The 21642-nt window shown below is 42.0% G+C and overlaps 7 protein-coding genes and 1 long non-coding RNA gene across 14 annotated transcripts in view; 7 read left to right on the forward strand and 1 right to left on the reverse strand.

The window, feature by feature from the left end:
• The window catches only part of Flo2 (flotillin-2), an 87926-nt gene that overhangs the window by 7892 nt on the left and 58392 nt on the right, over nt 1–21642 (reverse strand). For all 4 annotated transcript variants that reach the window (XM_068303006.1, XM_068303002.1, XM_068303004.1 and 1 more), the window contains exon 3: nt 14–201. In XM_068303006.1, coding sequence (XP_068159107.1) covers nt 14–201 — 188 coding nt within the window. The remainder of the gene's footprint in view (nt 1–13; nt 202–21642) is intronic.
• On the forward strand, nt 769–4711 carry LOC137586304 (glucose dehydrogenase [FAD, quinone]). Its single transcript, XM_068302312.1, has 3 exons — nt 769–915; nt 2573–3044; nt 3111–4711. Exons 2-3 carry the CDS (start codon nt 2663–2665, stop codon nt 4607–4609), a joined length of 1881 nt encoding a protein of 626 aa, XP_068158413.1. The 5' UTR covers nt 769–915; nt 2573–2662; the 3' UTR covers nt 4610–4711.
• Nucleotides 5145–7201, forward strand: Eo (Ecdysone oxidase). The gene has a single exon (XM_068297132.1). The coding sequence runs from the start codon at nt 5145–5147 to the stop codon at nt 7041–7043; it is 1899 nt and encodes a 632-aa protein (XP_068153233.1). The 3' UTR covers nt 7044–7201.
• Nucleotides 7919–9883, forward strand: LOC137586107 (glucose dehydrogenase [FAD, quinone]). Its single transcript, XM_068302120.1, is given in 2 exon segments — nt 7919–8675; nt 8678–9883. Coding segments are annotated over 2 exon segments (1902 nt in total). The 5' UTR covers nt 7919–7927; the 3' UTR covers nt 9832–9883.
• On the forward strand, nt 10863–11428 carry LOC137587354 (uncharacterized). Its single transcript, XM_068303717.1, has 2 exons — nt 10863–11148; nt 11216–11428. Exons 1-2 carry the CDS (start codon nt 10998–11000, stop codon nt 11329–11331), a joined length of 267 nt encoding a protein of 88 aa, XP_068159818.1. The 5' UTR covers nt 10863–10997; the 3' UTR covers nt 11332–11428.
• fiz (fezzik) lies at nt 12411–14780 on the forward strand. The gene is made up of 2 exons (XM_068302695.1): nt 12411–12666; nt 12743–14780. Exons 1-2 carry the CDS (start codon nt 12544–12546, stop codon nt 14345–14347), a joined length of 1728 nt encoding a protein of 575 aa, XP_068158796.1. The 5' UTR covers nt 12411–12543; the 3' UTR covers nt 14348–14780.
• On the forward strand, nt 15673–18115 carry LOC137584175 (glucose dehydrogenase [FAD, quinone]). Its single transcript, XM_068299438.1, has 2 exons — nt 15673–16739; nt 17071–18115. Exons 1-2 carry the CDS (start codon nt 15761–15763, stop codon nt 17967–17969), a joined length of 1878 nt encoding a protein of 625 aa, XP_068155539.1. The 5' UTR covers nt 15673–15760; the 3' UTR covers nt 17970–18115.
• LOC137586537 (uncharacterized) lies at nt 18561–20770 on the forward strand. 4 transcript variants are annotated; one of them, XR_011033799.1, is made up of 6 exons: nt 18561–18788; nt 18851–18911; nt 18991–19336; nt 19403–19755; nt 19818–20419; nt 20485–20770. It is a non-coding gene; the product is annotated as an uncharacterized lncRNA (long non-coding RNA). The 4 variants fall into 4 exon arrangements; XR_011033798.1 differs by having other exon boundaries at nt 18562–18788; nt 18851–19336; XR_011033801.1 differs by lacking the exon at nt 18851–18911 and having other exon boundaries at nt 18562–18788.

Below are 21642 nucleotides of genomic sequence, written 5' to 3' on the forward strand. Positions count from 1 at the left end.
ATGATAACTGTACCTTCATGATTTTGCATTGCGCAACACCCGTTACGGTCAATGGCACACCCTGTGCCGTCTCCACATTCTCGCACATGGGATTCAATGTCATCACATTCAGGGAGAGTCGTTGCACATCTGTGACAAGCCACCAGGCCCAGGCCCAACCTCCGACAATTGTGCGCTTCTTTGTGGAGCCGCAGCAACCACCTGCAAATAGAGAGAGAGAGAGATTGAGTAAAAATTTAGCAAAATGCAGCCACACTAATATTCAATAAACATTCGAAGTTAATTGCTCATTACTGACGTCACTTGACCCACAAATCTGTTTGTGTAGGTGTTGCTTAGGGGCTGCGGCCAGATGTCTTGCTATTGACTCTTTGGCTTCTTGGCCAGGTTAGCATATGGTAAGAGTGAAAGCATTTCGCTGCCTTTCCAGTGAGTGTGTGTGTGAGAGAGGGAGAGCTGTCTACGTGCCGGCAAACACGTCAATGCATGATTACCAATGATCATCAACTGTCAGTCATTGGCAAGCCAAACAGGAAGCAATTGTTGCTATACGCGGCTATTGGGAACTTGAACCTAACGGTCACAATTCGAAAGGGCCCGCAGTTGCGCCGACGCAAAAGCCAAAGAGAGCCAACAAAAGAGAGCGTAAAGTGAACAAGCTAGCTAATGAGAGAGAGAGAGAGAGACAGCCCCCACCAACTAGTGTGGGGATAGGCTCCTTCTTTAGCACTTCTTCTTCATGGCCTCAGTTGGCCAGCGAACGTCGCAGCGTGCGGCCGCTTCAAATACACGAAACACGCAGAAAGAAAGTACTCAAAGAAAGCAAAAGACAACAACAACGAAAGAACTCACGAATATAGATACATTAATTCATTGTTAAGTTGTTCTTGGAATTTCGCAAAACTTCCTAAACAAGTGAGTATGTCATATTAAGCTAATGATAATCAAAACAGAAGAGATCAAAATTCCAAAAGCCAAACCCAAAACCATTAAAAAAAGTGCCAAACCAAAAGTGTGCCAACGTAAAGAAAGAAAAACAAAAAAAAACAACCACAACAAAAAGAAATCAAAGTTAACAAGCAAGAATCAGGCTCCCCCCGTCCAAAATAAAAAAAAAAAAAAGAACTTTGCTTTAAGTCGCCGATGCCACCTACAAAACGACAACAACAATAACAACGAAACGGTAATGTGTGTGTTTGTGTGTGTGTGTGTATGTACACATGAAGCTTTCTCAACGAAAGTGATTCATAGGCTTTTGTGGTAGAGTCTCTCTTTGATGGTGGCATGTACGAACATGCACACACACACACACATACAGACAAGCACTCTTTACTTAACTTAACTTTACTTTAACTGTAACTGTTGTTGTTGTTTGTCTGTTATGCATTTCTCTTTAGCGCTATTTAACAAACTGTTTAGCAGCCCATTTCCATTCCCCAAGCGAGTACCGCTAGTAAAACGCAAAACCAAAAAAAAAAAAAAAAAACAGGCACTTACACACACACATACATACACATGAACATAGACTAACATACATACTAGCATATACAAGAAGCCAACAACAACAACAAAGTCTTTCGATGCTTGTACCTTGAACTTGATCAAAATACAACTGCTACAACAACAGCAACATTCGAAAAGCACATTCAACTCTTGAGATTCCAACCAGTTTGCAACAACAACAACAACAACAACAAGTTTGTAATTGCCAATCAGCAAGAGGCACACATAGAGCCAAGCTCTCTAGGAAGGCAACGAAGGCGAAGGTGGATGAAGAGTAGGAGTTTCTTACCAACTTTATCTTAGACTTGGGCCAAAGATTATGCAAAAAACCAAAATCACACACCTGGCGACAGGAAATGTTGCTTTTCCCCGCCTCTCCGCCCAACCCTTCCCCAACTATACATATGTATGTGTGTATGTTGCTTGGTATTATCCATTTTCAAGTCGCGCCATAATTGATAGAGAGGCTTCCATTGTTGCATTGTGAGAGGAAAGGTGCATTGTTTTCGGTTTTCCAACAAGATTTCACTTTTATGTGGGAGGCGATGCCGTCGCTGCTTTTCATCAATCACTTCATTAATTCCACTCAATCGAAAGAAAACACGTGCACAATACAATCACAGGGAAAACGGGGACCAACAAAGTGGGCCCCCACATGAAATATTATATTACATAACGAAATTGAAATACTCTTTCATCTTTATGTCTTAACTTCAAAATATAAAGATAGGGTATAGTAAATACTCTGATCCAAGTTAGTATTTTATATTCCAACCGATCTACAGTTTGCATTACTTTGGACCTACATATAATCATATGTAATTGGGTTAGTTAAATTTAGATCAAGCTAGATCAAGTGAAAAATGGTAAAAAATGTGGGCCAAAATGTATGCATAACCAAATACAGACAAGTTACGAAATCAAGCGGGGCAATCGATCGTGATTGAAATATTCGAGTGTGAAAAGTGCTAAGCCTTTTCGATGTGTGTGTGTGTGTGTGTGTGTGTGTGTGTGGAATCAACCGATTATAAATACAACTTTTCACGACATTTTCAATTATCATTTCCAGGCACGTCCAGCTGGATCGGATTGGATGATCGCCAAACAAGATCCAAAGACCCCAAAATCTACACGAAAATACAAACTTGAAACTTGAGACATGAGTTCGGCAATTGCGGGAGCTGCATCAGCAATTGGTGGAGCTGTAACAGCTGCCACCAGCAACAGTTGGTTCATTCCCATGCTAATGGCGGCAGTGGCCTATTTTCAATATGAAGAGATAATGGATCCTGAGTCCAAGCCCAGCGATGTCAGCGGCGATGATATATTGGATCATTATGATTTTATAGTGATAGGAGCAGGATCGGCTGGTGCAGTGGTAGCAAATCGTCTTACTGAGGTGGAGAATTGGAATGTACTTTTGCTGGAAGCCGGCGGCGACGAGACTGAACTAACGGATGTGCCATTGATGGCTGGATATTTGCAGCTATCGAAAGTTGATTGGCAATACAAGACAGAGCCATCGGGTACCTCGTGTTTGGGTGAGTAAATTGACAAAAGACTTAAATCAAATCAAATCCACTAATGCTTTTTACTGTTACCCTTAGCCATGCAGGGTGGACGTTGCAACTGGCCACGTGGCAAGGTCCTTGGCGGCAGCTCTGTGCTCAATTACATGTTGTACTTGCGCGGCTCCAAACATGACTATGACAATTGGGAGGCTCTTGGGAATCCCAGTTGGTCGTATCGTGATGCGCTCTATTATTTCAAGAAATCTGAGGATAATACCAATCAATATCTGGCCAATACGCCATATCATGCCACAGGCGGTTATCTGACGGTGGGTGAGGCTCCATTTCACACTCCCTTGGCGGCTAGTTTTGTGGAGGCTGGCGTGGAAATGGGTTACGAGAATCGCGATTTGAATGGCGAAAAGATGACGGGATTCATGATAGCCCAAGGCACTACAAGACGTGGCTCCCGTTGCTCCACTTCCAAGGCGTTTTTGCGACCAGCCCGCCTGAGACCCAATTTGCATATTTCAATGAATTCGCATGTGACACGCATTATGATTGATCCAGTCAGCAAACTGGCCTTTGGAGTGGAGTTTGTCAAAGATCAGAAGCTGTACCATGTGAGAGCCACCAAGGAAGTAGTTCTCTCCGGCGGTTCAGTCAACAGTCCCCAATTGCTAATGCTAAGCGGTGTAGGTCCGCGCAAAGAGTTGGCCAAACATCGCATACCTCTCATAAAGGAGTTAAGTGTAGGCGAGAACCTTCAAGATCACATTGGACTGGGTGGCTTAACCTTTCTGGTAAATCAACCAGTTTCCATAGTGGAGAATCGTTTCCACACGATGTCGACGGTATTGCAGTATGCAGTATTTGGCCAGGGTCCGCTGACCATTCTCGGCGGTGTCGAGGGTCTGGCTTATGTGAATACGAAATACGCCAACAGTTCGCTTGATTGGCCTGACATTGAGTTCCATTTTGTATCCGGATCGACCAACTCCGATGGTGGCTCACAATTAAGAAAGGCTCATGGCCTCACCGACAGCTTCTATCGATCGGTTTTCGAGCCCATTAACAATCGGGATGCCTGGAGCATTATACCCATGCTGCTGAGACCTCGCAGTTTGGGCAGCATTCGTCTGCGTAGTGGCAATCCCTTTGATTATCCCTACATCTTCCCCAACTATTTGAGCGACGAATTTGATATGAAGACCCTAATCGAGGGTGTTAAAATCGCCGTGGCTCTGTCCCGCACCAAAGCAATGCAACGCTTTGGCTCCCGTCTCTCCAACATACGTTGGCCGGGCTGTGAGCAAGTGCCTCTCTTCACCGATGCCTATTGGGAGTGTATGATTAGGCGTTATACATCGACCATTTACCATCCAGTTGGCACCTGCAAAATGGGTCCCTATTGGGACAAGGACGCTGTCGTCGATGCCAAACTAAGGGTCTATGGCATACGAGGGCTAAGGGTCATCGATGCCAGCATTATGCCCAAACTTGTGTCGGCCAACACAAATGCTCCAGTCATTATGATAGCCGAGAAGGGCAGCGATATGATTAAAGAGTTTTGGATTAAGAACACAATTGTCTGAGTGTGTGTGTGTGAAAGTGAATGTGCATGTGAGTGTGACTGTGATGACTAATGAATGTTTGAAATGTTTGACTGTGTGTGTATGTGAAGTATTTTGTTGTAGTGTTAATGCCTAATGACCTACCTATATACTATGTGTATATCTCTCTTTCTCTTTTCTTGTATCTATTTATTTTTTTCCTTCTCATTTATTTTATTCATTTATCTTCATTTTTTTTTTTTTTTTTTTTTTTAATGTGTATTTTATTGTTAAGTGAACGAACCCCTGTAATTTATTTAAAATATTAAAAACTACGAAAACGAAAGCCAAATGCAATCGAGCAAAATATTTACTCTCTCTCCCTCCCTCTCAATGCTCCGATCTCTCTCCCTCCAACTCCAAGTTGAAGTTCGTTCATATCGTTTATAGCCTTTGTTTTTACGCTTAAAATATACAACTGTTTGCTATGTAGATACGAACTAGAGTGAAATAAAATGTATATTGCAGGTGCTGCGATGTTGTCCGCTAATTTCGAGAACGGCAAAATCAGTTGATCATGGACCGTCAATTGGTTCTGAGTTGGTGGCTCTGTTTTTGTCTTTTAAGCCCTGTTAGTGTTGCTGAAGCGAACCTCTTTACGGTGGAAAGCAATGGAGTGGGCTTGGCTCTGTTGGAATCGGTGCTTGAGGCACTGAATGTCTCTAGCCTCAATCTGGTCAATAGTGCAGCTTGGCCTCCATTTGCAGAGCCTGCCACGCAGCAGATTTACGATTATATAGTCATTGGAGCTGGCAGTGCGGGATCTATAGTGGCAAGTCGTCTCAGTGAACGGGCCAATGTCAGTGTGCTACTTGTGGAGGCAGGGGAATTGCCACCCTTGGAGTCAGAGATCTTTAATTTGAGTCCCACACTGCATAAAGATGAGAGATATATGTACTTGGATGAGGCAGAACCGAATTCGAATTGCTGCCAGGCAATGGAAGCGCCGCATGGCTGCTGTTGGTGGCATGGACGAATGATGGGCGGCACGGGAGCCATTAATGGCAACTTTTTTGTACCAGGAAGTGAACATAATTTTCAACATTGGTATGCCGATCTTAATCTAACCGAATGGAATTGGCCACGCGTACGTATGGTCTATCGGAAATTGCTGGCCGAACTTCAGTTGACATATTTCCCCTTGGACAAGCTAACGGAGAAGATATCCACCATGGTCTATGCCGCTGCAGCTGAAATGGGAGTGCCGCGAATGAAGCAACCACTTGTAACTGGCTCTAGCTTTGGCTATACTCATCACGTGCCCGTGACCATTAATAAGGGAAGACGAGCGAGTAGTGCACGTCTCTATTTGGCCAACGAAAAAGTGTCGCAGAGGAAGAATTTACATGTCCTTTATGGGGCCCAGGTACAGCGAGTGTTGCTCAATGAGGAGGCTAGTCTGGCAACAGGCATCAGTTACTCTCTGAGTGGTTCAAACCTAACAGCCTGGGCACGCCGTGAAGTCATTGTCAGTGCTGGGACAATTAATTCGGCAAAGCTTCTTCTCTTATCTGGTATTGGTCCAAGCGCACATTTGGAAGAAGTGGGCATAAAACCCAAGAAGGATTTGCCAGTGGGGGAAAATCTTCATGACCATGGCATGTTGCCACTTTATTTACGTTTCAGCGACTCGAATCAGTGTGCCATCAACAGCAGCAACTTGGTCATAAGTAATCCATATGCCCCATTCTCATTGGCCCAATATCTACTGGATGGGCAGAGTGGAAGTTTGGCCTCGGGATTCTCCATGATGGGCTTCATCAATTCCAGCTGCCCGCAAAGTAGCTTCATCCAGCCTGATATCCATATCGTTGCCCACACTTTCATGGCTCGAGGTGGCAGTGGTAGCTTTGGATATTTGGGTTTTGACCCGAAACTCATTTTGGCACAGCAAACGGTTCTTAAGGAAACAGATCTGCTTCAAATAATGGGTTCCCTGCTCTTACCCAAATCACGTGGTACTGTGCTCTTGCGGAACTCCAACTCCTCGAGTACACCACGAATTCTCAACAACTATGGCCAAGCACAGGAAGACCGTGTCACTTTATTGCGTTTTGTGCGCTTTATCCAAAAACTGAGTAAGACACGTTCGTTTCGCCGATGTGGACTAAAACTGTGGCTACCTCCTTTGGCGGAATGTGATCAATTGGCCCCGGATTCGGATGACTATTGGTTATGCTATATACGGTATTTCTATATAGGAAGTTGGCACGCGGTTGGCACTTGCCGCATGGCTGCGGTGGGAGATTCTCGTGGTGTGGTCGATTCCAGACTACGTGTACGGGGTATTCGGGGATTACGGGTGGCTGATGCCAGCATTATGCCAGATATCACGGCAGGCAATACAAATGGCCCAACTATGATGATTGCAGAACAGGCAGCCAGTATGATACAAGAGGATCAAGATTTGCAATGAAAACCAAAAGGTAAAAATTGTATGCCCAAAAGTAGGCAATGCCATTTTAAAAATTACTCTGTGGTCTGACCCCAAACAAAATAAACAAGTCTTATCTTAGTGCACATTTAACAAATGTTTGGGATAAGATATAACCAGATATACGACTAAATATACAATTTAGCGGCTGTTCAAATTCAGACTCATTAAAATACGCATACCCTAAAGCGGTTGGCCAATCCGTACAAGTAATTACCACACTTAAGCAAATGGGAATAGAATTTAAATTACCATGATAGATCTCCTCTCAAAGACATAATCCCATAGCTAAAGTTAGGGTATGAGTAAAGTCCGTAGGGTCCACACAATGTTTCATATCAAATGCAAGTAAAAGTGAAAATTAATTTTGTAATGTGATACATACAAATATATACACTATATACTTTTATATACATATAAATTAACATCTATATGGGAATTTATATGATATGATACCGACACACAAACATACATACACACATTCACACACACACACACACCGTACATTGGCTTATCAGCGGCAAAAGTTTTCTTTTTGTTAAATAATTTTACGTGTTTTGTTTTGCTCAAGCCATTTGCCTTATTTTATTCCGTTATGAAATTAAAACATGGCAATTAAATGTAGCATGAATAATTAGGTCTATGGTTATTATCAGATTACTTTTGTAATTGTGCCAAAAGACTTGACTTGAGTGTTTTGGCCCAGTGTAAATCGAAACTACAGCCCATTTGAATGCATTTTCAGCGGTTTTTTTTTTTTGTGGTCATTACAGACTGGGTGGGGGGGAATGATTTGCCCGATCAGCAGAGTTTGAGTTCAGTTAATACACTTTTGGCAATTTATGAATTTCAGTCTATTGATAACCATGACTGCAGTCAATACATTTGTGACCATGTGGCGGTTCCTGCTCACCTTGGGACCGTCCGCCATGGTCATTCTAATGCTTAACTCGGGCATTCAAAACGATAGACAAGATATTGTGGATGAGGAGCATCGCGTGCGTTCTATACATATTGAGAATCTAAGAGAGAGTTATGATTTCATTGTGGTTGGCGGTGGTTCGGCGGGTTGTGTACTTGCCGCGCGTCTGTCGGAGAATCCAGCGTGGAGCGTTTTACTTTTGGAGGCCGGTGGCGATGAGCCAGTTCTCATTGATTTGCCCCAGATGTACCCGGTGTTTCAGCGCAGTCCCTGGGATTGGAAATACTCGACAGAACCATCAGATCGGTATTGTCTGGCCATGGAGGATCAACGTTGCTTCTGGCCCAGGGGTAAGGTACTTGGCGGCTGCAGTTCCATCAATGCCATGATGTATGTACGTGGCAATCGTCGGGACTATGATCATTGGGCAGAGCTGGGCAATCCGGGATGGGAGTATAACAATGTTTTACATTATTTCCGCAAGACTGAAGATAATCGAGTACCAGGCTTTGAACATAATCCCTATCACGGACATGGCGGCCCCATCTCAGTGGAACGCTATCGATTCCCCTCCCCGCTCCTGGACATATTCATGCAGTCGGCCCGTGAATTGGGCCTACAGCATCCCGATGGAGATTTCAATGGACGCACTCAAACCGGTTTTGCCCCACCCCATGGCACGCTGCGCGATGGTTGCGGTGCAGTGCCAATAAGGGTTACATGCGACGGAGCTGGCAGAGACCCAATCTCGATATTGTTCTAAAGGCATTTGTGGAGCGTCTCGTTATCGATCCACAGACAAGACGAACTATCGGCGTTAAATTTGAATATAATCTACTCAAATACCAGGTGAGAGCCGACAAAGAAGTCATTCTCTCAACAGGCGCATTGGCGAGTCCCCAACTGCTAATGGTGAGCGGTGTGGGTCCAAGGGATCAGCTGGAACCCTTGGGCATTCCAGTCATACAACATTTGCCCGGAGTAGGTGGCAATCTGCAGGATCATATATCAACATCGGGAGCCATCTATACCTTCGATAGTCATCAGCCAGGCCAACACTTGTCATTCATTGTACCCGAAATGCTGAACACTGCATCTGTGCAAGCATTTCTACAAGGCCGCGATAGTTTCTTCTATGCCATGCCCGTAAGCGAGGTCATGGGTTTCGCCAGCACTCGCTATCAGAATCCCCAACTGGATTGGCCCGATGTTCAGTTATTCATGGGTAGCTATGGCTATGGTGCTGATGGAGGCATGATCGGACGTCGTGGAGCTGCCATCACTTTGGACAATTTCGCTGAAACTTTTGAACCACTGATCTATCAAGATTCGTTTGTCATCGCTCCACTGCTGATGCGTCCAAGATCCAGAGGGTATGTGCAATTGCAATCACCAGACGCACGAATCCATCCACGCATCCATGCCAATTACTATGATGATCCTCACGACATGGCCATAATGGTGGAGGGCCTTAAACTGGCCCATCGTCTGACCCAGACTCCTGTCATGCAGGCCCTCAATGCCACCCTAAATATCTACGAGTGGCGCAATTGCCCAGAAGTGGAGTATCTAAGTGATGCCTTCTGGGAATGCATTGCCCGATATTACTCACAGACCATCTATCATCCGGTCGGTACATGCAAAATGGCACCCGATCACGATCCGTCCGGAGTGGTCGATCCTCGTCTTCGAGTGCGTGGTCTTCGAAACCTGCGAGTAATAGATGCCAGTATAATGCCAACTATTCCCACTGGCAACACCAATGCCCCCACTTTAATGCTGGCCGAGAGGGGTGCGGATATCATTAAAGAGGATTGGCTTCACTATCCGAATGGTGGCTGGTCATAAGTTAAACCCACAAACCAAAATAACTTGCCTAAATAAAATACCCAAAATAAAACTGTTGCTATCTATTTTATTGTTTCTCTGGATAGAAAATCCTTAAAACAGAAAAAAAATAGAGTTAAATATGAGAAAACACCTTTAATTCAGGTACAACAAATAACAATTAACTTGGCTTGCATGTTTATGTTTGCACAATTGTGTTAATTCGTTTTTTGTTTTTTGTTTCCTCCCAACCACACATAAATGTATTCAGTAAAAAGATTTTTAGATATTTAGCCATGAATTAAACAACAAATTACAGCCATAATAAAGATATCGTTGAACAAAAGGCCACGTATGGAGAACAAAAATACAAATTGTACAAAGAGTGAGCTCACTTCTTGTCTCATTCATTCATGGGCGTAGAATTGGCTGGACATAAAATTGTTCTCAAAAAAATATACAAAGCACTGAGTTTTACAACATTATATTAACAAAAAGAATGTTTGGCTTTCAGACTTGATTTGGGTTAAACTGTTATCAACTTTTAACTTGTTTGAACCTCCACTCTATAGGCTATAGATAGTCTGGTTAGATGCAAATCTACATTTTCCATTTTAATACATGTTTATGGGACAGAAATTTCTAAGTTTTCTAACACCAAGTTTTGCTAAATGTTGATTAGCATTAAAACTTTCGTTTTTATTTGCAATTAAAATATGTGAAAATAATGCGAATATAAGTGATAAGCATTAGTTATTTATAGCAGCTAAACATTCAAATTGCTGATACGCCTGAGAATTTGATGAACAACAATGCACTTGATGTGATTGTGCCCTTTCGAGTGCAAAATGTAAATATAAACATTTCAGTTGTTGTATTTTGGATTGCAATTTGAAATTCTTTTCTGAAAACAAAAAAGAAACACACAAACTTGAAACATTTCCCAAGCGCATTCTGACGACATTGACAGCGAATGGCTTGCTGGCAATTTGCAATAATTTATGAGCGATCAGTTTAGCGGGGCGCTGAACCAAATGGCAAACGTCGTTGTTAGCGGCTTCGTTGTTAAACGCGCCGTCGAGTTACGAGTTACGAGTTTGACCAGTTTTCAACAAGAAAACATAAAGGTTTTCGAGATTTTTCACAACGGTTCACATAGTCAGTATACATTGTCCAGTCTTGACATAATGACGCTCTCCAAACACCATCCTCTAGTTCTTCTGGTGGCGCTACTCCTAATAGTATTGGCTGCCACCCATCTGATTGTGGCCCAAGAGTTTCTAGAGCTAGAGGAAACACCATCAGCTGTGTCTGGACCAGAGCTAAGTGATCCTTCAGGTAAAAGGGGGAAACTATAAATCAAGAATTCCTACTACTACTACTATATACTTATATGTGTGTGCAGATCTAAGTGCTGGCCTCAATTTGGGGCCTGTGACAAATTTAATTGCCGCTGCTGCCAATGCTGTGCCCCCTGCCCCGGTTCAATTTGTACGCAATGCCATGAATAGCGGTCTATGAGAAGGAGAAGCGAAAGAAGAAGTGCCTGAAGTTCACTATAGTTGAGTTCAAATTTCTTGTTGTTGTTATGTGAGTGTGTGCTTTATAATTTTATTTTGTTTTTTGTGTGTTTTTTTTTTTTTTTCATTTTCATTAAATTTTTATAAATATAAAATGTATGCTCAACTGAAAAGCGATAAAAACCCATGTAATCATGCCGACAGAGTTCTTTTCTTTTCCCTGGCACGGTCTCTGTCTTTCTGCCAGAGTGAAAGCCTGAATCGAACTATAGACAATCACAAACAATGACTATGCAGATCAATATATAGGTATATATGTACATATATACTATTTACAGTTGTCATTTGTATGAAACGAACGAGAAACTGCTAAATCATTGTTGTCCTAGGTTCAGTGGATGAGGAAAGTTATTATTACTGAGATTTTCGAAGATAAACCTCATATTAATCTATCTTAATTGGTATTGAGTTGTCTCTAACGAATGTATTTATCCTAAAAAACAATGTGAAGACCATTTTGCATGCTAGGAATTGAATGGTTGAATTCTTTTATTTATTTACACTATAATCCCATACGCTTTGTTGTTAAATATTGTGTAGAATATTTATATCGCACCATTAAATAGCACGCTAAGAGGGAATGGTTGAATGGCAGTTAAAGGCCTTTAATCATTTACGAAAATTAAAAGTTTTTCGGTATGTATTTTATTTGTATCGAGATCGAGATCGTAATCGTGACTCAACAATAGTCGGATTGTATCGTATTGGATCGCTGGAGTTCAGTTCCTTTTTGGCACGTGCCTTAAGTGACGCATCTCGTGCGATTGTTGTGGTTGTTGTTGTTGCGTCTGTGCATGTAAAGTCAACAAAAACACAGGGGCGCACAAGTGTTGACGAAGGGCGGGTTGTGATGTGAGAGGCTTTTTAACTGATAACTGGTGCTGCTGCTTATCGCTCACTACGTAACGCATATAAAGACGATTTCCCAATGCTGCTTTTGTCTCAAATCCCAGTAAGATGCTGTCGGAGACGGTATTATATCCAAATATTAGCAGCCTTGCTGCCGAAGTTGGTGCCACATGCAGTGCCCCAGGAATTGGCATTTGGAGTGAGATGATTGCCATGCTGCTGCAAGCCCTACTAGCAGCCCAGTGTCAAGTGTCACCGTCGTCCTATTGGCCACCAGAGTATGAGGGTGATCTAAGCAAACCGTATGATTTTTGTAATAATTGGAGCAGGTTCAGCTGGCTCGGTGGTGGCCAGTCGCCTAAGTGAGAATCCCGAATGGCGTGTATTGGTCTTAGAAGCTGGCGGTGATCCGCCAGTGGAATCAGAGGTTAGTTGAAACAAATGTCAGCGAGTCAAAAGATAGAGTTTTAAACAAGATATTGATTTCGGTTTGCCCATTTAAGTTGCCCGCATTGTTCTTTGGCCTGCAACATAGTAAATTCATGTACAACTACTTTACGGAACCTAGCGAGACGGCCAGCAAGGGTTTACGAGATGGCAGATGTTATTGGCCACGTGGACGCATGATTGGGGGAACTGGCGGCGTCAATGCCATGCTCTATGTGCGTGGCAATCGCCGTGATTTCGATGGATGGTCTTCACTGGGTAATACCGGCTGGAGTTATGATGACGTATTGCCATTCTTTGAGCTATCAGTGCGCCCTGTGGGCAATGCCAGTCATCCCCAGGGATATATAACACTGAATCCTTTCGAACAGCATGACATTGATATACAGGAAATGATCAAAAAAGGTGGCCAGGAGCTCGGAATTCCGACTGTGACTGCATTCCAAGAAGGTTCTGAGACGGGCTATAGCAATGTCTTGGGTACTGTGCAGCGAGGACAACGCATGAGTCCCGGCAAGGGGCACTTGGGACGTGTGGCCGGTCGATCCAATTTGCATGTGATTAAGAATGCCAAGGTCACCAAATTACATTTCGATTCTGCGGGTCAACGTTTGGTCGAGATAAGCTTCGAGCGCCGCGGCGGCCCCAGCCAGAGTGTAAAGGTCAGCAAGGAGGCTGTGTTGTCGGCTGGAGCTATTGATTCACCTGCTCTACTCCTACGCTCTGGCATTGGGCCACGTCAGCATTTGATGGAGCTTGATATACCGATTGTGCGCGAATTGCCTGGCGTTGGCTCTAACCTGCAAGATCATTTGGTTATTCCACTCTTCTTGCGACTCGACGAAGGTCATCTGTCAACAGCTGTAACTCAACAAGAGATTCTGGATAGTATCTATGCTTATGTTATGCATCGCACTGGTCCACTGGCCGCCCATGGCACCGCCTCATTGGTGGGCTTCGTCAATACCAACAGAACGAATGGCAGTCCTTATCCAGATATTGAATACCATCATCTGTTCTTTCCACGTGGGCGACATGATGCCCTCGAAATGTTTGCCCACGGTTTGTCCTTTCAGGAGCAGTACACCAAGCATTTGCATGGCCTACTCCAGGACGCACATTTGATGTGCGTATTTGTTTTGCTATCCCATCCCGAGTCCACGGGCCAACTTACTCTACGTACAGCAAATCACATGGATGCCCCCCGATTGGTCAGCAACTATCTAACCAAGCTTAATGATGTAAGCACAGTTCTACGTGGCATACGTCACATCGAAGCATTGGTTGGAACGCGAGCATATCGCCAACATCGAGCCGAATTGGCTCACATCCCGATACCGGAGTGCGATCTTCATCCCATTTACAGCGACGACTATTGGAAGTGCTATGCCAAATACTTTACTGTCACCTGTTATCATCAGTCGGGAACTGTGAAAATGGGCACGGTCACGGATAAGCAGGCCTGTGTCGATCCGCGACTCAATCTATATGGCATTAGCAACTTGCGAGTGGCCGATGCCAGCATTATGCCCGCCGTCGTCAGTGCCAATACAAATGCGGCCACTGTCATGATTGGCGAACGGGCGGCTCACTTCATTAAACAGGATTGGCATGATCGGAGAAACAAACTTAAGGAGCACGTCCACGACGATGCATTGTAAACATGCTTAAATACATTGCTAGTTAATAACAAATTATTTAGTTAAGTCATGAAATGGGAAGTTCGAGATGTCAATTGTGCGACAAGTTATTTCTGGCTCACTCTTTCTCTCTGCCATTGATCGCACCAATCAATTGTTATTCCCCATTTGATTTGCAAAAGGCGAGTCTCTAACTGGATGCTGAATGATAAGGAAACATTCTAGATGTTAAATAAAAAAGTTGCTAACAAATAAACAAGTTAGCTAAGAGAAATTTGCACAATTTATGAAATTCAGTTTTGATTCAGTTTTACAATACTTTGTAAATCAATTTTAACGTTAAGTGCAATTACTTAAAATTAAACACCGGTCAAATTGAACCAGTCCCAATGTTATGTCTGATTTGCTTTAAAAAAATCCCCTTGGGAGTACCATTATCTTTTGGTTAAACAAACTGAAAGTTTAACTTTGTCGAAGTTTATATACTCTTTAGAATTCACACACAGACTAAGCACAACGACCTGAAATAGCACATTGTGTACTCGATAGATCAGTCCTTTTATTTAGTCATTCCATTAGGTTGTACTCTAGACGCCGCAAAATGTACGTTAATTGGTCTACACCTGCTAATCAAGAATAAATCTACCTTATCTACAATTGGAGGATGCCAGGTAAACTTTCCACTAAACTTAATATAACCATTTAGCAAAGGCATTTCCAAATTTTTTGATTCATAGAGAAGTAGGACCATGAGATAAGGGCAACTAGAAGTACTTGAAGAAACAAAATGATATGCAATCGAAGCCTCTTGGTTGCCACTTTCAGGGTTAACCGGCATTGAGAAGGCCTAATCATAATGGGGCCCCGTTGAGCGTAATGTATGTAGGTATATAAGTTAGTGGGTATATAAAGATAGATAGATAAAGTGTTGTCGAAAAACAATTTTCTGTATATTTATCAGAGGGTGCCTGCCTGCTTCTAGTGTTGTTTTTGGTTTTTGCTCCCAGGCTTATCACATTGTGTTAATGTCACCTTAGCCCGCCCAGCTGTTAGTTGCCTCTGCTACTAGCTAATCTTAACGATAAGGGCGCATGTAGTACACGTTACTAACCTAGAACTAGCTGCCTATCATCTTAGTTTGCCTCTGTTTTGCTGGTGTTTTTATTGTTTTTATTATTGTTATTATTATTATTATATTGTGCTTTTGTTGCGTTTTTGGGAGCGTCTAATTTATGTGCAATGCAAATTGTCGGAGTGGCTGTGCTGCCGCGGTGTTGGCGAGTGCCTGAGTGAATACAAAACGTGTCAAGCTAAAGCTCAGCCGGACCGTACAAATTCCGTGTGTTGAGCGCAGGCAGACTAGTCGCAAATTGAGGCCGCGGGCGATAGGTTGTTTGGCTTTTTACGGCGTATTCTTGGAGACCTACTCAAGGCATGGAATTTCTTAGTGCCCAGTGCGCTGCCCGTTCGGCTGGGCCGGCAAACACATTAATGTCCCTGCTCCTTACCACACTGATTAGCAAATATTGTGATTTGAGTAGCGAACAACAATGGCCGGCGGATCATGGCGATTATCTGGATAAGACAGGCGCATTCGATCAGGACTATGATTTCATTGTAGTGGGTTCAGGCAGTTCGGGAGCAGTGGTCGCCGGACGATTGGCTGAGGTGACAAATTGGCGAATTCTCTTACTGGAGGCTGGCGGTGATCCGCCGATTGAAACACAGTTTGTTGCCTGGCACATGGCCACACAATTCTCGAAATGGGACTGGCAATACCATACGGAGCCCAATGGACGCGCCTGTATGGCCATGCAGGGTGGCAGTTGCCATTGGCCCAGAGGCAAAATGTTGGGCGGAACAAATGGCATGAATGCCATGATCTATGCCCGCGGCACACGCGAAGATTTCGATGATTGGGAGCGACGTGGCAATCCTGGATGGGGATATGATTCAGTGTTGGAGCATTTCCGCAAAGCTGAGGATCTCCGTTCCACACGCACAGATTATACGCCCGGAGATCATGGCGTTGGTGGACCAATGGGCATCAATAATTATGTGTCGGACAATGAATTCCGTTCGACCATTCGTGCCGGCATGGAGGAAATGGGCTATGGCAGTGCTCCCGACTTCACCGAGGGCTCATTTATTGGCCAAATGGATATTTTGGGCACCCAGGACGGAGGGCGTCGCATAACCACGGCCCATTCCCATTTGCGTAAGGATACTCCGAATTTGCATATCGTGCGACATGCCCAAGTCAAACGTCTTAATGTGGTTGAGTCGCCTGAGAAGCGTGTGGAGAGCGTCACTTTTGTCCATCGCGAGGGCAAGGAATACACGGTAAAGGCCAAAAAGGAGGTTATTGTATCTGCCGGAGCCATTGGCACGCCACAAATTCTGATATTGTCGGGTGAGTTTGATTAGACCAGCAATAATTAATTCTTTAATTATCCTTTAAGAGATTTCTCCAACGTTTTCGAATTTTTATCTATCTGAACTCCCTAGTCTAGGGGTTTGTCGATTCTGATAAGAACATGTTGCTTGATTAGATAGCTAAAGAACAATTTATGATATCACAATATAAATATATATTTTTTCCTTTAGTTTTTAACTAAAGTCACAAATTTTGTGTTGAAGGTGACACTAGAAACAATCTTTTGCAACCACTCAAAGATCTTATAATCCACTTAGATTAACTTGATATAGGTAACAACTAATTTTAATTTCAAATTTTTCAATAGGAATTGGACCTGCTGATCATTTGAAAAACTTGGGCATTCCTGTCAAAGCTAATCTGCCTGTTGGTCGCAATCTCAAGGATCATGCCAGTTTGCCGGTTATCTTCCAAATCGATAAGTCGACGGCACGCAAACCCACCGAGGAGGAGCTAGTGGACTCCATGTATAACCTGCTGATGGGTCGCCATAGCAAACTTTTGCATCATGAGGCCACAGCACTGACCGGATTCATCAATACAACATCTTTGCATGGTCCCAATCCCGATATACAGACAACTAACTTCTTCAGCCTAATGCAGAGTCCCGAACTGAAGGGCTATGTGGCAGCCACCGGATTCAATGAGCGGGTGGCCAAAAGCATTTTGTCTGCTAATCAGCACACAAATACCTATATTACATATCTGCTCCATTTGAAGCCCTTCTCGGCGGGCTATTTGGAATTGCAGAGTGCCGACTATCTGGATGCCCCGATCCTACAGCCCGGTTATATGACAGATGAACGTGATGTGGATACCTATATACGAGCATTGAACATCTATAAGAATCTTCCCGAAACACGTGCGTTCGCCGAACGTGAGGCCAAACTGCATAAGATCGACCTGAAGGACTGCAATAGTCTTGAGTATCAATCAGATGAATATTGGCGTTGCTATATACGCCACATGACAACCACAGTGTACCATCCAGTGGGCACAGCTCGCATGGGACCAGCCAATGATCCCACATCGGTGGTCGATGCCCGTCTACGGGTCCATGGTGTCAAGGGTTTGAGGGTTATAGATGCCAGCATCATGCCAGATATTGTGGGGGCCAATACGAACGCCGCTTGTATCATGATTGGCGAGAAGGGTGCCGATATGATCAAAGAGGATTATTCTACTCAGCAGCACACAGAACTCTAAATATTCTCCAAATTGTATCAGATACAATGCGGCATCTTTTATGAACGTTTTTTTTTTTTTATTGTAAACTTTAAAAGTTTTAGTCTAAGCTGTATAAATGAATTTGTTGTGTTTATTTTATAATTAAAGAGCTTTTTCAACTTAAACATTATGGAAAGATATGCTATTGCAGTGCCTCCGAAACTGCGGGTTTGAAACTTGAATGAAATGCATTTACAATGTGCATCAAACTATACTCAACTCTGCATGTTCAAAAATAGCAAATCATAGTGAGTTTGCAGAATTAAAACCTAAAAAGTAGATTAGTATCATTTCCGATCTCTTAAAGTCACTAAAAGTAGATGGTTTTGCCATTAACATAGAACACAAAAAAACAAAAAAAAACAAACAAATAATTATGATTTTCGACAAATTTTGATTGACACTTAGCAGGCCGTTCAAAATGGCATGGCCTACTTGGATACTCAAACAAACAAATCAAATCAAATTCAACAAAATGTAAAAAAATTTTTCAATCCAAGTAGCCGGGATGAACTGGAAAAAGTTAAGGCCCTAGAACTTCTCACCGGTAGAGCTCATTCGTGTCGAACGCGTTGTAGAGAAAACAGCTCTAGAACAAAATTATAAAATGTGAAAAAATTTAGAAACAAAAAAGTACAAAAATTACCAGTGAAATGTTTTGGAGAGTACAAAATTATAAGTGAACACTTTACACATATTTTCTTTGCTTTTTTTTTGTGGCATATTAACACTTCGTCCTTTCTCCGGTTTAACTTTACGTTTGTGACTTTAAAAAAATGTGGCAAATTTGTTTAACAAGTTAGCATAAAATTACATTTTCAATTTCCAGAAAAAGTATAAAAAACAAAATTCTTTTCCAGACAAAAGGAATACACGAAAATACACAGAAAACCATAAAGGAAATCCAGCCAAAGATATAATGTACCCAAATACAAAAACTACGACACATCTCTACACAGGATAACAAACTATAAATACTTTTTTATATATATATATATAGTGTATATATACGATGCATAACACTTGAATGCTTGGAAACAAAATGCAGCTTATACGAAAGACGACTAAAACTAGGACACATCTCTACACAGGATAAACTAATGAACGAAATATAAATAGTCTATCTATCTATATATATACCATGCCAAACACTTGAATTCTTGGAAACAAAATGCAGCTTATACGAAACGACCAAAACTAGGACACATCTCTACACAGGATAAACTAATGAACGAAATATAAATAATCTATCTATTCTTGGAAACAAAATGCAGCTTATACGAAACTACCAAAGCTAGGACACATCTCTACACAGGATAAAATAATGAACGAAATATAAATAACAAGTGAGCATAAAATCACATTTTCAATTTCCTGAAAAAGTATAAAAAAAAAACAAAATTCTTTTCCAGACAAAAGGAATACACGAAAATACACAGAAAACCATAAAGGAAATCCAGCCAAACTTATAATGTACCCAAATACAAAAACTACGACACATCTCTACACAGGATAACAAACTATAAATACTTTTTTTTATATATATATATAGTGTATATATACGATGCATAACACTTGAATTCTTGGAAACAAAATGCAGCTTATACGAAACGACCAAAACTAGGACACATCTCTACACAGGATAAACTAATGAACGAAATATAAATAATCTATATATTCTTGGAAACAAAATGCAGTCTATACGAAACGACCAAAACTACGACACATCTCTACACAGGATAAACTAATGAACGAAATATAACAAGTGAGCATAAAATCACTTTCAATTTCCTGAAAAAGTATAAAAAAAAAACAATTCTTTTCCAGACAAAAGGAATACACGAAAATACACAGAAAACCATAAAGGAAATCCAGCCAAACATATAATGTACCCAAATACAAAAACTACGACACATCTCTACACAGGATAACAAACTATAAATACTTTATATATATATATATATAGTGTATATATACGATGCATAACACTTGAATTCTTGGAAACAAAATGCAGCTTAGGACACATCTCTACACTTGAATTCTTGGAAACAAAAAGCAGCCCACCCAAAAAAACACCAACTGGGTGACATCTCTACACAGGATAACGAACTAATGAACGAACTGTAAATAATTTATATATAGTGTATATATACGATGCGAAACAAAAAGCAGCCTATATGAACAAAACATGGAAACCTATACTGTATAATTATATCAAACACATGCGTATTTACACATAATCCAGCCAAAGGACAAAACAAAACTACACCCATGTGAGACAGCAGCGGCCCAGATGTTTGCATTTTCCATCATTGGAGCTCTGCGTGGACACATGGAACTAAATAAAAACTAAGGATTTGCTTTAACAGAAATCACGCTTGCACTAATTTATGGTTATACATATATGATTAACACATTCTAAGAAACGGGTAAGCAGAAGGAATGTGTGTTAAAAGGACAATAAACCAATTAATCTTTCGCTTTTTCTTTGCAGTTAGAATTATGCATTTAGGCACAAATGCTACGGAAAGATGAGGGCTCCTGGTTGTTTTGAAAAAAAATACACACTTTTCTTTTTTCCGTTCCAATTGATTCTTTGTTTTTAGATGCCACAACATCAAGGTGACCACGCTGTGTGATCTGAGCTCCGGAGACCCCCACTCACGGACTCACGGAATCTCGCGTTGAGGCCTTCATTTTGAGAGCACGTGTACACGGTTGAAATAAACACTTAACCACCAAGGAAACAAATAAAATGTAACGAAATCATCTCCCAATAATTGTGTGACAGCTTTCACTTTCATTTTGATTGTTTTGGGTTGACCAAATTTGAACTTGTGGGCATTAAATTGTTGCTTATTGCTCATTGCGGCCAATTGCTGGCGCCTCGGAAGACGTGCCTCTTGACCACCATTTGAATTTTTCGATGTTTGGCATACAAACTAATCCAAATTAATTGGTGGGTTGGCAAAGTGGCCACAGTGGATGTGGTACACTCTTGCGTAGAGTGGTAAAGGTTTGAGTGTTGGGTCAACTGTCACTTGGATTTTAGTATAACAGCCTTAGATACGCTTACAGTTCATGGGTCGCCTTCGTTTGAAATTCTAAGCTTTTACTTCGATTTTATATTATTGCATATACCCAATTTAACGCCAAAAGAAAAAAAGAGGGGTATAAAATAAGCAAGAAAAAATAAACAAAATTAAAATTGAATACTGTGTGAAAGTCGACAAGTGACGTAATAATTGCTGCTACTGGTTGCTTACTCTCGGCGTTGTGTGCGTATGTGTGTGTGTGCACTTGACCAAGCAACAAATTAAATCAAATTAAATGCAAGTATGCCAACGATGAAATCTTTAGAGATACAAAACCCAAAACACATGCCCGAAGTACATGAATTACGAGCAAGTGAGGATGACACGCAAAAATGCGCCAAGACAGCAAAGAAAGAAAAAAACCCCGCTAACAATTGTATGGCAAAATAAACGGTGGCCAACAATTTTCAGCTGTTTAGGCAAGCGATTAGATGATGAGAAATGAGGCTCGCCTGACGACTGTCAGGCTACTAGCCAAGCGCTGTGCGTGGTAACCCCAATCTTAGCATTGAACGATCTGTCATAGATATGCGAGAAATAGTCAGATGTGAGTACTA

The sequence above is a fragment of the Drosophila tropicalis genome, unplaced genomic scaffold (genome assembly GCF_018151085.1).
Source record: "Drosophila tropicalis isolate 14030-0801.00 unplaced genomic scaffold, ASM1815108v1 contig_158, whole genome shotgun sequence".
NCBI classification, from domain to species: domain Eukaryota; kingdom Metazoa; phylum Arthropoda; class Insecta; order Diptera; family Drosophilidae; genus Drosophila; species Drosophila tropicalis.